General features: G+C 38.4%; 2 protein-coding genes across 2 annotated transcripts; both read right to left on the bottom strand.

Moving 5' to 3' along the window:
• Window positions 1-4,908: 4,908 nt before the first annotated feature.
• On the bottom strand, window positions 4,909-10,824 carry LOC5503618 (putative sodium-coupled neutral amino acid transporter 7). The gene is made up of 8 exons (XM_032371913.2): window positions 10,124-10,824; window positions 9,475-9,673; window positions 8,331-8,457; window positions 7,762-7,854; window positions 7,143-7,203; window positions 6,616-6,878; window positions 6,095-6,294; window positions 4,909-5,834 (listed from the first exon to the last, which is right to left on the bottom strand). Exons 1-8 carry the CDS (start codon window positions 10,418-10,420, stop codon window positions 5,671-5,673), a joined length of 1,404 nt encoding a protein of 467 aa, XP_032227804.2. The 5' UTR covers window positions 10,421-10,824; the 3' UTR covers window positions 4,909-5,670.
• A 1,202-nt stretch (window positions 10,825-12,026) lies between these two features.
• Window positions 12,027-14,563, bottom strand: LOC5503630 (prefoldin subunit 4). The gene is made up of 4 exons (XM_001624579.3): window positions 14,420-14,563; window positions 14,161-14,277; window positions 13,073-13,143; window positions 12,027-12,381 (listed from the first exon to the last, which is right to left on the bottom strand). The coding sequence occupies exons 1-4, from the start codon at window positions 14,438-14,440 to the stop codon at window positions 12,180-12,182; spliced, it is 411 nt and encodes a 136-aa protein (XP_001624629.1). The 5' UTR covers window positions 14,441-14,563; the 3' UTR covers window positions 12,027-12,179.
• Between the last annotated feature and the right edge of the window lie 26 nt (window positions 14,564-14,589).

The following is a 14,589-nucleotide window of genomic DNA, read 5'->3' as shown; positions in this document are numbered from 1 at the left end:
TGACTTCAGAAATCAGATTATTCCGGAGATCACTGGCAAAAAAATACCATGATTAATACTTGTAAATGATAGTTTTAGTACGACGCGTGTTACCCTGGCCACCAAAAAACAAAGTAACATATAATAATATAGTTTATTAAACATTGTTTCTGTAAATTCTGGTCGGTATTATGAGGTCCATCCTATACCGTTAAACTTACAGGTAAGTAGTGTTTTTGTAAAGTCCGGTCGGTATTGAGGTCCATCCTATACAGTTAAACTTACAGATAAGTAGTGTTTTTGTAAAGTCCGGTCGGTATTGAGGTCCATCCTATACCGTTAAACTTGAAGGTAAGTAGTGTTTCTGTAAATTCTGGTCGGTATTGAGGTCCATCCTATACCGTTAAACTTACAGGTAAGTAGTGTTTTTGTAAAGTCCGGTCGGTATTATGAGGTCCATCCTATACCGTTAAACTTACAGGTAAGTAGTGTTTTTGTAAATTCTGGTCGGTATTATGAGGTCCATCCTATACCGTTAAACTTACAGGTAAGTAGTGTTTTTGTAAAGTCCGGTCGGTATTGAGGTCCATCCTATACCGTTAAACTTACAGGTAAGTAGTGTTTTTGTAAAGTCCGGTCGGTATTGAGGTCCATCCTATACCGTTAAACTTACAGGTAAGTAGTGTTTCTGTAAAGTCCGGTCGGTATTGAGGTCAACTTCAAGCGAGCACAATAGTATGAGCTCCCTCTCCCGATTCCCTTCCAAGTGCACGCGCTTGAGTTTTCCGCTTCCACTTCATTGGCAAGAAATTGGCTCCCTGTGGTAAGGATTAGCTAAGTATCAAATGAAGAAAACCATCGCCAATACAGTGAAATTCGTTGTCAGATAGTCAAGCTTTTTCCCCTTTGTAGTCCAACCAAATTTGGATAAAACATTATCCGCAACATACACATAAACAGAAATTCAGATTATGTTTAGCATAGAAAGAATGCTTTTAAGTATTTCATTTGTTAAAGTATCACATATAATATTGTTCGAATCTTAGGCTGTCTCAGCTGTAAATCAAAATGATATGGACAATGTTTTCTCTCATTTCGATGATTGGATGAATAACCGGTCCTTGACCCATGGAACACAATATTTGATCCAAATTCAGAAAAAAATATAAATAAAACATAGATATACATCTATTTCAAAAAAGGTTGAACTTTCGTTATCCTGGTGTGTGTGTCGTAACCCGCGTTGTATCATGGGATCTAATTTCAGACAGGCGGGAGATTTATGGATGTGAAAAAGTTCACAAATGTTAGTGAGTGGAAAAAAATCTGCTTTCGCAACACAGCGGAAAATTGGCGGAAGAAACCTTGGAGATTGGTTTTTACTGGAATCTTGGAAGGACTGGAAAGACCGATGAAACTGTGGCGTAATTTCTTGTGATTCATTTTGTCCTAGAAGATTAAAATAATATTAAACCACGTTTTTAAACGAAAGAACGACTGACTGTTCATTAGCCTTTTTGAGCTTTAACGAAAAACAAAACAAAATTCAGTGATTATTTTTCGCTCCTGACGAGAGAAGCCATTTAAGTGTATGTATGTGCGTGTTTGTCGTAAAAACTAAAAACAAAACCAGATTCGTCCAAAAAAAAAAGCATCACCAGTAATCAGCCCTCAGTTCTTCTCGTCTTTGTAGAGCTATCTGTCTAATCCAAAATTTGATAGAATTAATTATTTGCAAGTAGACTCCAAATGACTAAAATGACAGATACCACGTAAACTTTAAGTAGTGATGGATTGAGGATAGAGCAAACTCAGAGCCTGTGCTTCTTTAGATGATGTCAGCTAATCTTAGCTAAAGTCAAAGTCGGTTTTTCTAAGATCGTCTCCAGCACAATAGCTCTTCATGTTCCTAAAAGTTCAAGTTCCCAACTCGTTTTACCGTTCGAATTGTGAATCGATGCTACCAATTTTTGCGAATATCGCCACAGTGTCCACTTTGACCCTCCCAAATAAAACCACACTTTATGAATAGAAAAGCCTATAAAAAAGCTCATCCTAATAACCCGCTGCCTAAGATATTGGGAACGAAGCGGGCATTTTTAGCACTGTTTGGAACACAGTTAATTTCTCCCATGGTGCCTCTAGGGTTATGACACACACACACATCCGCGATAACCAAAGTGCAACCTTTTTTTAAATAGGTGTATGCAGGATGAAAGTTCTTACCACAAAGAAGAAGTAACACAAAGGACAGTAACAGCGTGCTCATCTCTATAAAATAAAACAGTGGCTTTCAGGAAATTCCTTTTTGGGGGGTATTTTAAGGCTTTTCTTAAAGGATGTTTCCTTAGTTTTATTGTTCATAAAACTATAATACCCAGTTAATTACTAGGAAGAACATTATACCTACAAACTTTATTTAAGAACGCATTCGACTAACTAAGCAATATTTTTCTGCTATCTGAACCTCGGCATGTTCTTAGGATTTGGTGAAATTTCAGGCTGGACGTTCTTATAAAAAAGCTCTTAACTGGTGAACTTGCACTAAGAGACAACATGACTTTTTCAGTGGCAAACCCCGCAAAAATAAAAACAGAAATGGATGCAGACTTCACGCCAGCGGGCGAATACAAAATAAAAGCTTTAGATAAAAACAAGCCCTTTCTGCCGCCTAAAAAGTCACTTGATTTCTTAGCGCCTTTTGCCGGTCAAAACAGAAAAAATACTAGCTTTTTGCACAACGAAAGAGCTTTTCGCCAACATTTTCTTTGTTTTAGTTGTGGTAGTCAAGTAACTTTTCGACGGCGGAAAGACGGCGGTAGCGCATACACTAGATTATATAACTTTCAGCGTGCGGATTAATCTAGGAATGCGCGCATTTGTCGTCATTCCGCTGTCGCGAATCAATAAAAGGTGTGCCTATAAAAAGTGTTGCAACTGTAAGAACACGTTGGCGTTAAGCACACCCAAAATTGTCTAACTTTTATTCTGGGAATTTATTTCAGTATATTGATAAAAGTTATCACAATTTTTAAACAGCAATATATGAACTACTACATGGTCATATGGCAACAAAAAAGCAAAATAAGGGACTAGAAGATAAAAAAATAATAATTTGCAGTTAAAGTATTACCTTCAAAATGGAAGAACAGTACTCTTAGAGATGAGTTGGACTTAACTCATTTTAATGAAGCGACCAAGAATAGTTGCTTACAGGTTAGTAGCTCTCCCTTTCACTGCAAACCGAAAACAGGAAAAAAGGGCTAAGCCTTTTATTTAGCTAAGTTAGAAAGCATATGGCATGACACAAGCGTGGCCATATGTGTGAGTAAGGGATTTTGTATCCACATGGGTTCCTTTTAATTGGAAAATCTAACGGTCTAATTGATTGTGCCTGGTTGTGTTCGTAGACAAATTGGATGTTGTTGACACTGTCAAAACTCAGAGCTTGGAAGCTGGTGAGAAAATGGTGATGGAGAATTCATGTTTGAGTTCATTATATCCCACAAAATATATGACCACCAAAACTTTCTAATAAAAAGAATTTCAGCTGCTTCAAATTAAAAAATAGATGCAGCAATCTCCATTCATTACAACAATTAGATTTTACTCGAGTAAGTGCCCAATAATATAAATAAATTTTGAAAATTTCTCAAAGGATTCCCAAAGATTTATAAAATACTAAATGTTCTATGAAATCCCACTTGGGAAACATCTCGAAATCTAGGGCGATAAACGTTTACGGGCAGTGTTAACAGAGTCGCGCCTTTGCAGGCATCTTTATGAGTTATAGTCCCCAAATAAATGTGACCGCATTCATAAAAAAAGGTTGTAATAATTACAAATTATTTCTGCAAAGGCCGCGGGAGCTCACGGATAACAATAAAATCCAAGATGGCCGACAAAAAAATATCGATATGTGGACGCTCCCCTCCCCCCTCAAAACTCTTTTATTAGAACTCTTTACTCGTCTGGCCAATATTGTGTAGTTCCAGAAAATATCCATACCCCCTTCCCCCCCCCCCCCCCATTTAGGGGGTCGGAGGTATGAACCCCCTTCCCCCCCACCCTCTGAATTTCCAACCACCTGGTAAAAAAAAATACAGTAACTGTTAAGGAAAAAGAAAATTTACCCTTTTGGGCGTTTGAACCCCCCTCCCCCCAGGAATTTCCAATCCCCTCAATGGAGGGCGGGGAGGGATGGATTTTTTCTGGAACTACACATTATACCGTTTTCTGCGATCAGTAATGATTCATTGCTCTTTGGTGTAAGTTATGGGATATCATGACTCTCCAGCGTGCCCTGTTTTGTTGTTGTTTGTTTGTAAGGCAAGGTTATCGTGGAAGTTTATTTTCGCAAACAAGCCCTTGGATTGTTAATCTTATTTTACGTTTTAGCACATTCAACAGCAGGTTGGCAAATGTTGCAAAGCTATTAACGATTCACCTGTAAGCTCAAGCCTTGCTTGATATTCTGCTTACCACAAACAGGGGGACGGGCAAACTAGCACGCGCCAAACTTACCCAGAAAAGCCGAGTCATCCGCGGGGGGAGGGGGGAAATATATATGGTAATGGGTAATAAGGGAAGAAAATAAACCATCAAAAGAATAAACTTCTATAACTCCTGATATCCATAATTCAGAATATTTAAAATCTAAATACCCACAACTCAGACCCCTACTTACTCCCAAAACTCAGACTAGAATAACTCAAACAATAGTCAGTGCCGGGTTTAGCGAAGCCAAGCAGCTCCGGGATACCCCATCTAGAGACAGGGTAATTAAGGATAGACACCTAAGACGTAAACCCACACACAAATTCATTCTAAGAGGTGCAGACGGTAGCCCCCCCCCCCTCCCCCTACACGTGCGCCGTCCCTGGCTTACGCCAATCATTTAATGCTGGAGACAAAACTCATAGCAGTTTCAACATTTCTATAGATTCTTTTTTTTTACTATTTTCATTACCCCATCTCAATATTACAGCTTTAACATCGTTTTATAAAACTGCACTGATAACATTGTTTTTTTACCTTTTACAAAATAAATTTTCTTTAAAAAATGTGAATATCTAATATATTCGGGTTGTTAATAAAAAGTCATACAACCTAAGTCCAACCCAGTCTTTTTAACACCCTTAAATCATCTAAAAAACAGAAATTGAAAATATTTGATTTTAATAATATAGGTACTGGTAATAGTACCTTATCCATCGAAGTCACTGAATAATCACTGAATACTAATAAATCTATACCGTATGCGGTCGAAATTTTCCTTTTTAACAAGGCGAGCCTCAAAAGAATAAATAGAAAACAGCATTTGGTGATTACTTAGCATAAACGTATATGGACGAACATTCACTAACGGTGCACAATCTTCTTTCGCGGAGTTCCACTTGTATCCATTATGGGGGCACTTTTCTCCTCACTTAATCAAAACCCTTCGTTCAAAGTACATGGACTTGACAGTTGCGCCGTCATTTATTGTCATCAATTTTCGATGGAGTTTCTCTAAGGCCAACTCTTAGACCACAATCTCTGTAATTTCTTGGGAATCTTCTCTTTAGTTCTACGTGATTAAGCACGTACCAAATGCCACTCTCCGTATTTTTTACGGAGCTTCTTGCAGATCTGATCTTCTTAACTTTTTTCTGGAAAGAGCCTTGATTAAGCCCGGAGTGATTTCATGGTCTAATATAAGTTTTTAGGTTTCAAGTCCTCCGTGATAGCTAACACCTCGGATTCTCCGAATAAGAAGACACCCATGACAATGTAAAAGATTGACGTGAATAGTAACGCCCATTGGAAGTGAGTAAGGTATCGATGGCGCATAATCTCCTTGAACAGACAAGCTCCTGGCGAGGAAAATATTGCCATATTAGAAAGAACAGTCGCAGTAGTTCATACTTTCCCATGGAGAGATTTTTTTTAGACCGAAAGATGTTACATCCTGAAGTCTAAAATTCCCAAGCAATTTTCCAGCATGCCCTTTGTTTCGAAAAAACAAACTTCCTGTATCGTCTAGTTCCAAGAAAAAAGCCACAACATGACAAAATAATCTTCTGTCCGCCAGTTACTGTGAATTATTATTATATGACGCATATACGACACATACCTGGAAAGAAGAGGATAAATAAAGCTGCAAGTCCACCTATGATGGAGATAACATAACTAATATCCGAAACAGCCACGGCTATCAACAATGTAAATCCCACCCATAGGACTGTCTGCACTACCCGCCTCTTACGGGCGTTTATCTCTGCTTCGTACAGCGTCATCCGCCATGCGGTCAGCCATAGACCCTCGACTGCCGACCTGATAGAAATAAGCGTTACAAAGTCTGACATTTTTTAAGACCTTCAAACCTGAATAGTGATTCATTTAAAGTTTCATTTGCAAGAAAACTTTTAAATAACCATTTCTTTGGACGTTTCTCAGTTTGTTGTTTGGATAGGCCGATGGAAAGAGATTCTTTGAAGGACTCGGTAATGTGGGGGAGCATAAAATGGCGGCCATTGGCCCAGCTGAAGCCAGTGAAGGTCAGTGTTGAGTAGCTTGCGACGTCTCAAGCTTGCTCGCCACTAAATAGAGAGACGTTCGGGGCTCTGGAACCAGGGTTAAAAAATGATTACTAACCTTCCACTGAAGTGTACAGACGCAAATGTTGATATGACAACCAATGCTATGGCAACCCGTGCAATGTTGACCATGACATCATTGGAGCTATAGTTCATAAGGATATCACTTTTGCATTTAGCCCCAAACGTCAGAAAACCAAAACAGGCAGTCACTGAGTATGCTGTACAACACAACACCATGGCTATGGTACAGACAATGCCAAAACGAGGAACACTGGGCCGCTTGAGCTCTGTGTAGACGGACAGTGCTGGGACGTGACACTAGTAAACAAAAAAACAATACAATAAATAGGCTTGCTATTTATTGGGTATTATGGGCTTGGAAATTTAAAAAATGTTGACTAACCACTACTGTCTCTGGTTTACATACAGTCCAACAGTCTATTTGCAAGTAAACTCCAAAATAACCATCCACAAAAGTCTGATACATTGTTCACCAATGATACTCGATTGAAAATATCTCTACTTTCTTTCTATAGTTCCTTGCTTGAATTAGCTGATGAAAGTGGATTCTTCTTTACTCACCATAAAGCCAAAGCATATGATGGGAATAACGCCAAAGAGATCTGTCCATGGCTTCTCTACACTGGAAACCATGAGAAATAAAACAAAACGTTAAAACAAGAGTTCAATTCGGGATTAATTTGCACAAGTGAGTTTTTCAGAAAGTAATCATAATTGCACAAGCCATCTTCGACGAGTACAATTTGAGCTTTTGAAAAACTCACAAGAGCAGATTTTTTAACTGTATTATTACTTATTAATAATATATATGTACAAATTAGGAAAGTTTTTGTTTGAAACACTGTAAAACAATGTGCACTTTTGTCAAAACTGGCATGATTCGTCACCAACGTGCGTGACGAGTTGAAAATTGTGTAGACTATTACAGTATCTATCGTGTAAGAAAATACTAATTTTCGTTGATTTTGACTTTGAATGTAATTGCACTGGTATTACAACTTTCTTTACTGGTGTTACATGAGAATTGCACTGCTCTAAGCCAAATCGAGAAATTTGTACATGTATATTATACAAATAATAAAACTGAGCTGTAGCTTGATCTGGCTGTGGGCACATCAAAAGTTTATGTTTGACAATTCAGTATTTTGTAACAGATTTCTAGGTACATCTTCTTACTTACTGGGGCTGTATTTTTGATGGATTGTATGAGCCAGAGAAATACTTGTATGCTGCTACAAAGCAGACATAGAGAACACCAAGACTGCCTGCAGTACTGAAAACAAGCAAAGAACAGGACAGATGACAATACATCAGTACTGAAAACAAGCAAAGAACAGGACAGATGGTAATACATCAGTACTGAAAACAAACAAAGAACAGGACAGATGGTAATACATCAGTTCTGAAAACAAGCAAAGAACAGGATAGATGATAATATACATCAGTACTGAAAACAAGCAAAGAACAGGACAGATGGTAATACATAGTTCTGAAAACAAGCAAAGTACAGGATAGATGATAATATACATCAGTACTGAAAGCAAGCAAAGAACAGGACAGATGACAATACATCAGTTCTGAAAACAAGCAAACAACAGGACAGATGATAATACATCACAAATGTACAGGCATATCAGGGTGTGAAATAGCTGAACTGCTACATACTATTTTAGATAAAGCCTAATTTATATGAATGTTTACATGACAAATAATGATTTGCTAATAAATATCACAATGGTAAAAACGTACCTCGTATAACTAAGTATACCCATGGTTTTAGGGATACAGAGAGGTAGAATGAAGACAATTGTTACTGTGCACAGCAGAAAAGTCCTACTGACATACCAGAGGTCACCAGGTACAAGGGCTTTACCAACTGGAAAATTTAATAGATAATTAAGTTATACTACAATAAAGCAAAAACTGTATTCAAGGCCCAGTGCAAAAGTTTGTCATTTTTCCTAGAAACACACACTAGGTGCAAACCAGTTTTCAAATTTTAGTTTCAGAGCTCTAATTTTAGTTGCTTTTGCAGCTGTTGCATATTTCAATATACGCCTTACAGTTAAATTTGTTGTAGCATGACCTTGACGAATCCAAGATCTTTGTCTCGTTTGGGAATAGCACTTCGTCAATCACATATTAGGGGCGGGTCAATCTCAATCAAACCCAAAATAGCAAACTCAACTAAACCATTCAAAGTAGTGAGACATGGAAGCAGTCGTGATCGAAAAATATGGCAAGAGAATGGAACCAGCAGCTATGAGAGGGTTCATTTTATTGTGCCTTTGATTGTAAAGGCTCACCTACATCTATTCTATTGTGTTCAAGTTCTTTGTCTGCCTAAATTTCGCAGTGCTTCCCTGCAAACTTGATATTTGAATCATTGTTTAGACCATGAGATCCACTTGGTGCACGAACTGACGCTGTGAATTATTTTACTGCATAGTGGTATGGGTAAAATCATAATTATAATTAGAACCAAAAATTAACGATGTAATATGGGTTCTTTCTGGATTACAGCACAACAAAGTTGAGGTGAAACACTTTAACGCAGTTGAACTGCATATGATTTTGCATAGGCAAAATTTCCAAACAAGACAGGGGTCTTGGATGTGCTGAGGTCATGCAACAACAAATTCAGCTGTAATAACATTAAACAGAATTTTTTCTTTTCTGGTACTTATGTACCATTCTGAAAACTACATTATATGAGAGAACTCCCCTTATGAAATTTTACTAGCAATCATTTATCTTTTATACTTTTGCGAGAGCACTACTTTATAACTAGCACTCATCTTTCTTGATAAAAGTGATTTGCTTTTTTTGATTTTATTGACTGATGCATACATCTTTACAATAAAAAATGATAACACGACTACAGTACTTATACCTTGTTCCAGCTGGTCTGCAATGAGGATGAGATATGCTATACTAGAGCCCAACATGTACAGCAGCACAAATACTTCACTGATCAGGTATGCTTTGGTGCCGAGCATGTCTCTTACTATTTCTTGGTAGTTACGGGAGCCGCACATGTTTGCACAGTATGCCATTATCACAAAGGATCCAGTGATAAACACAAGCATCACCTGGAAGAGAGAAAGGAGTAGTCTGATTGTAAAATAGGACTAGTACGATCTTGTAGGCTGTACAATCTTGTATAACCCACTTAGACACAAGGCAGCATCTTGAGTTGTTTGCTTGGGCCATGTGGGAACTTATGCGTGAACATAAATGTTTCTACCTGATGTAAGAACCACCCCAAAAGGAAACCTTTGTTTCAGCCCTGTTTTTTTCATCATGATTTGTTCTACCAATCGTTCTACCAAACAAACAAAGCTTTGTAGCACAACTCACACATTCTTACAATGGGAACCAGCCCATGAAATGAGAAAATTGCTCAATAAGTCCCCATACCACCCCCTCAACTACTATTAAGAGTTATGGTTACAGATGATCAATTGTGATTTCAATTGTTATCAAATGCTGATGATAACCATTTAATAAATTGATACAGTATAAATTGTTATGAAACTCACCAATTCAATAGACATGGCTGCTGTGATTCCACCAGCCTTACCAAATGCCTGTGGGAAGTTGAGAATACCTGCGCCCATAGCTGCATTCATAACCACAAAGACTGCTCTGAACATGGGAATACCACTATCGGCTTCTTCAAAGTTCCCGTTCGATCTTCTCACTAAATACTCTGATTTACGAAGTCCAATACTGGAATCTGAACTTGGTGGATTTATAGTGCCACTATAGATGACTTGTCCGTTCTTTTGCCCTCCAAGGAGAGCGGACGTTTCTGGCATATTGATGCTTGAAGTCATTGTCCAGTGTCACGAGGTATTTTGTAATATAACCCAGCGATTAAAAGTTAAATGTTATAATATTTAGAAAAAAACATAAAAATGGCACTAAGTCGCTAGAAGAACAGCTTGTTCGTGTGACTAAAAATCACACGACAGATAAAATAAATTCGGTTTTAAAAATTGTGTAGGCACCGATTTTCTAATTGCAATCGTCCTTGGGAAAACAAATTTTTCCGTCGCTTGATTATCTTTCACCGAAGTGGATCCAAAATTTGCTCAACCAGTTATGCTGTAGGTAGTTGCTTCAGTGTTTTGTCTATTCTTTTCCGGGTTTCTACGAGCGATCTTTATAGACGATTTCAATGTTTCTGCTTGGAACCAGACCGGTGAATGTTAAATGTTGTAATAGAGTAATAGAACACCGCTGACCATAGACGTGACGTATTGACGTCATGTGATAAACACACTTCCGGTTGTGAAATGCTGTCCTGCACGACACCTTGACGTATGCGAAAAAAAAACCCCGAAAAACCAGATCCGTAGCCAGGATCCTTCGAAGAGCGGTTGTTGGAGTCACACAGCGCTGATCGGTGTGGCTGCAAAGGAGACTAGCGAAAGTGGCCATAATTTTTCCGGGGGAGGGGGAGAACACCCCTGAAAGAACAAATAGAGATTTTTTATGCCATTGCAGTTTCCCCACGGGATGTTTATCATAGAATTCGGCTACAAGAAAGTTTTAAATCTTATTCGCTTATGCTTTACAGCTCTGTCTACAAATAGCACTTCTATTGTGAACCGGAAGTGGAATTTCCGCTGTTGGGGGGGGGGGGGGGGGGGGGGGGGGTGCGCGAACGCACCCGCTGGGTAGGGGACTGGAAACTCTTCTTTTGAATAAATACATTTATGCCGATGGACTGTGATATAAGCAGTAATGTTTCATTTGACAGCATGTGAATAACACGTGGGAATTTGAAGAGAGTGCAGTGTGGATATGAGTATATAAGGGGAGACATAGCGTACTTGTGTCAACCTAGCCAGCTACTCTGTTTAAGCCATATTGACTTTTGCTGTTTTGGTGTATTTTTTTTTTTACTTATTCTTCGGCTCTTAAGCCCCGAGAGCACACAATGCTGAGCATTGGTTTGGGAAACATGTTCCAATTTTTTTCCCACAGGGTTTTTATCTCTGGTTTATGTATCCGGCTCAGTATTAACTTCTTGTAAATATAAATTAGGTGATTATAATATTTCACCTTTTCAGATTGTAATTGTATTGGACATTCAGCAGTCTTTACTGCTTGTCAGATTGTTTTGCATTGTAATGTTCTTCCAGCAGTGATTACTACTGGCTGGTCGCTGGTTACATATCCAAAATAAACAAGAGTGTTTGTTGAAAAGTGTTATGAAATGGAGGCAAAATGAGACTTTTATGAGAATGTTCAACCTGTGCAGGAGTGCATAATTCCAGCTTATCCCCTCATAAAAACCCATATATACCTGGAACTGTTTTATAACCAATCATCAGATCCCTTAGTCCATACTAGGGGTGTCTATCATATCACTGTGACACAGCATCTATATGTATGTTGCCCAAAGCATGGAATTCTTTCAATACTTCCACCAAGTTATTTAACATCACACTACAATTTATTCAAGATAAATAACAATACATGGTGATGATCATCTCAGCTTTATCCATAAGATGGGAGCGCTTGCCTGGTTCTCATCTACTGTAAGTCTGCTGAAAAAAAACTCAAAGTGCAATTTCTTGAAATATACTACTCCTCATCTGCTTCTAAGTTGATATTCTTTCCAAATTTAGCATACAATTTAACTTTGAGACTGTCCAAGAGTTCTTTAATTTCATTACATTGTGCTTCATTGCTCTTGATTTCTGCTTCAATCTGTTCCTTAGCTTTTGATATGAATTCTTGGGTTTCTTCTACTGTGAGGTTGACAAAGACTTCTCCTACTTTATATGTAGTAACAGTCAAGGAAATAGCACAAAATTAGAAAATAAGCAATTTCACTCCCTGTGTGACATACCCGGGAAATATTTTTTTAAACAATTATGTAAAAATTGAAATTAATGTGGTCCCTAAGCAAGTTGATGCAGTAAACAGAATCATACAGGATTTTCTACTAGCCAACCCTCAGCTAAAAAAAACTGGAGGTTGAGCCTTCATTTTTAAAGTAATTGTTAAAAAAAAGGTTGGTGCGAATTCAAGTTAACCAAATTCCCCTCATAAAAATGAGGGGGGGAAAAATGTGAGAAAACAACTTAGGCACAACTTCAGTCTATGTTTTTCTACAACCTCAATAACATTCATTTTAGTGTGGCATGCACTTCAGTGGCCACCAACACAAAGTTTTAAGAAAGTTAGCCAATAACCATGTAAGAATCTACTTTTGATTGACACAAACTCCATAACTAGGAGGATTCTATTGTGTTCTGATGTGCACTTCAGCATTTCTATGACCTGCTGGCTGGCAAGTGTAGCTCATGTCAATCAGAACAATTCTCCCATTCTTATCAGGAAACTTCCAAAAACTGGCGGACATGGTAGGACATGTCACGGTGGGGCAGGAGACACAAAACCAAGGGTGACGATGACTCTGGAGACACAGTAGTGATTGCAGGGTGTTATTTACATTAATAACAAAAGGATATGGAATAAGCTCAGACTCATCATCCACCATAAGCAGATCATCACTTGCATCCTCCAAATTCTGAAGATCTTTCTGCTCAAAATAAAATCAAAGTTACACAATTTAATGCATATAAAATATTACACCACACCACTAAATCATCTGGTTGTCAATTAGGTGAGGAAATCTAGTTCTAGGTGGGAATAGGCAAGGAAATATTGAATTTTAGATTCTAGATAAGGCAAATCATGTGGTACTGTACAGTAATTCTGACCTGCCAAACATAGTTGTCCATTTTTGTCTATAAAAATACACAAGGTCTGACATTGATTCAGATGTCATGCTAAATGAGTCGCCCTCAATAGGGTGTGAATCGTTGAGATTGGATTGATGTGGAGTTTCTTTTGCAAAATTTCCAAACAAAATCTAGAAGTTCAATTCAGTGTTGTGCTTTTGACATGCAGCACAACTTGTGCAGCCAATCAGTGCCATGCCAAACATAATTCAGACATGTCATGCTTAATGCACAAGTCATTTGAAACCCCAACCCCCATGGCCCCGGGGAAATGTGGGGTTAACAGAGGGGTTTTGAGCACTTTTAAACAAGAATCTGTCCCAAGGTGGTGGGGCTTTTCTCTGTTTCGTACAGGGTCAGAGTTTAATCCCCCCACCCTTCACCAGGACCATGGGCATAGCTGTCAACTCACCCGCAATAGGCAGGTGTCACAAGATTTTGGACCTCTTCACGAGCCTTATTTTTGTGAGAATGTTATACATTCTATGTATTCACCCACATTGGCTCTCTTGGGTTTTTTTCCACATATTTACTGTATTTCACCCAATTTCACAAGATGTCTGTCCAAGTTGGGTTGACAGCTATACATGGAGCTGGGGGTTTCAAATGACTAGTGCATAATTTATTCAGGCATTGAACTGTTCACGATTAGATTCCGCAAGGCAGGAGCGCGACCCAGGTCTACCTTGTATTGAGTATTGCCCATGGGTAATACAACACTCTTAGCAACAGACTTCGCAACACTCTATGGCAAAGACCTTGAGACGATTACTATTTTAAACTATGTAAAATTCGAAATTAAATTGTGATTTAACCTTTTTCTCTGCGATTTCATCCTTCAGTTCGGTCATCTTAGCATTCTTACGAGCGAAAGTATTGATCTGTTGTTGATCCTCCAGTCTGATGTTTGTGTCATCAATTTCACTTGCAATCTGTACTCAAAACCAACGACAACACGCGTTTGATTTACTACATAAGCTATCTCCAGATCACAATCTTTCACTAGAAGGTAAGGGAACACAGAAAAACTTAGAAAGATAGGCTATAATAGTGATTAACTTTACTAAAACCAACCTTTGATTTTTGGGCCGCCATTTTGACAGAAGGTGAAGCCGCTTACATAAAGTAACGAGGGCTCGGTAAATTTTCGTGATCGCTGCATAAAATATAGATCTAATATATTTTGTTGGCAATGACTTCTGAGCTATGTCTCGGGGGCTCAGATACTTCTTTCTGCGACCGCT

The sequence above is a fragment of the Nematostella vectensis genome, chromosome 13, assembly GCF_932526225.1.
Source record: "Nematostella vectensis chromosome 13, jaNemVect1.1, whole genome shotgun sequence".
Lineage (NCBI taxonomy): Eukaryota > Metazoa > Cnidaria > Anthozoa > Actiniaria > Edwardsiidae > Nematostella > Nematostella vectensis.
The sequence above is the reverse complement of the archived record's forward strand: the minus strand, read 5'-3'. Positions and strand labels throughout refer to the sequence as shown.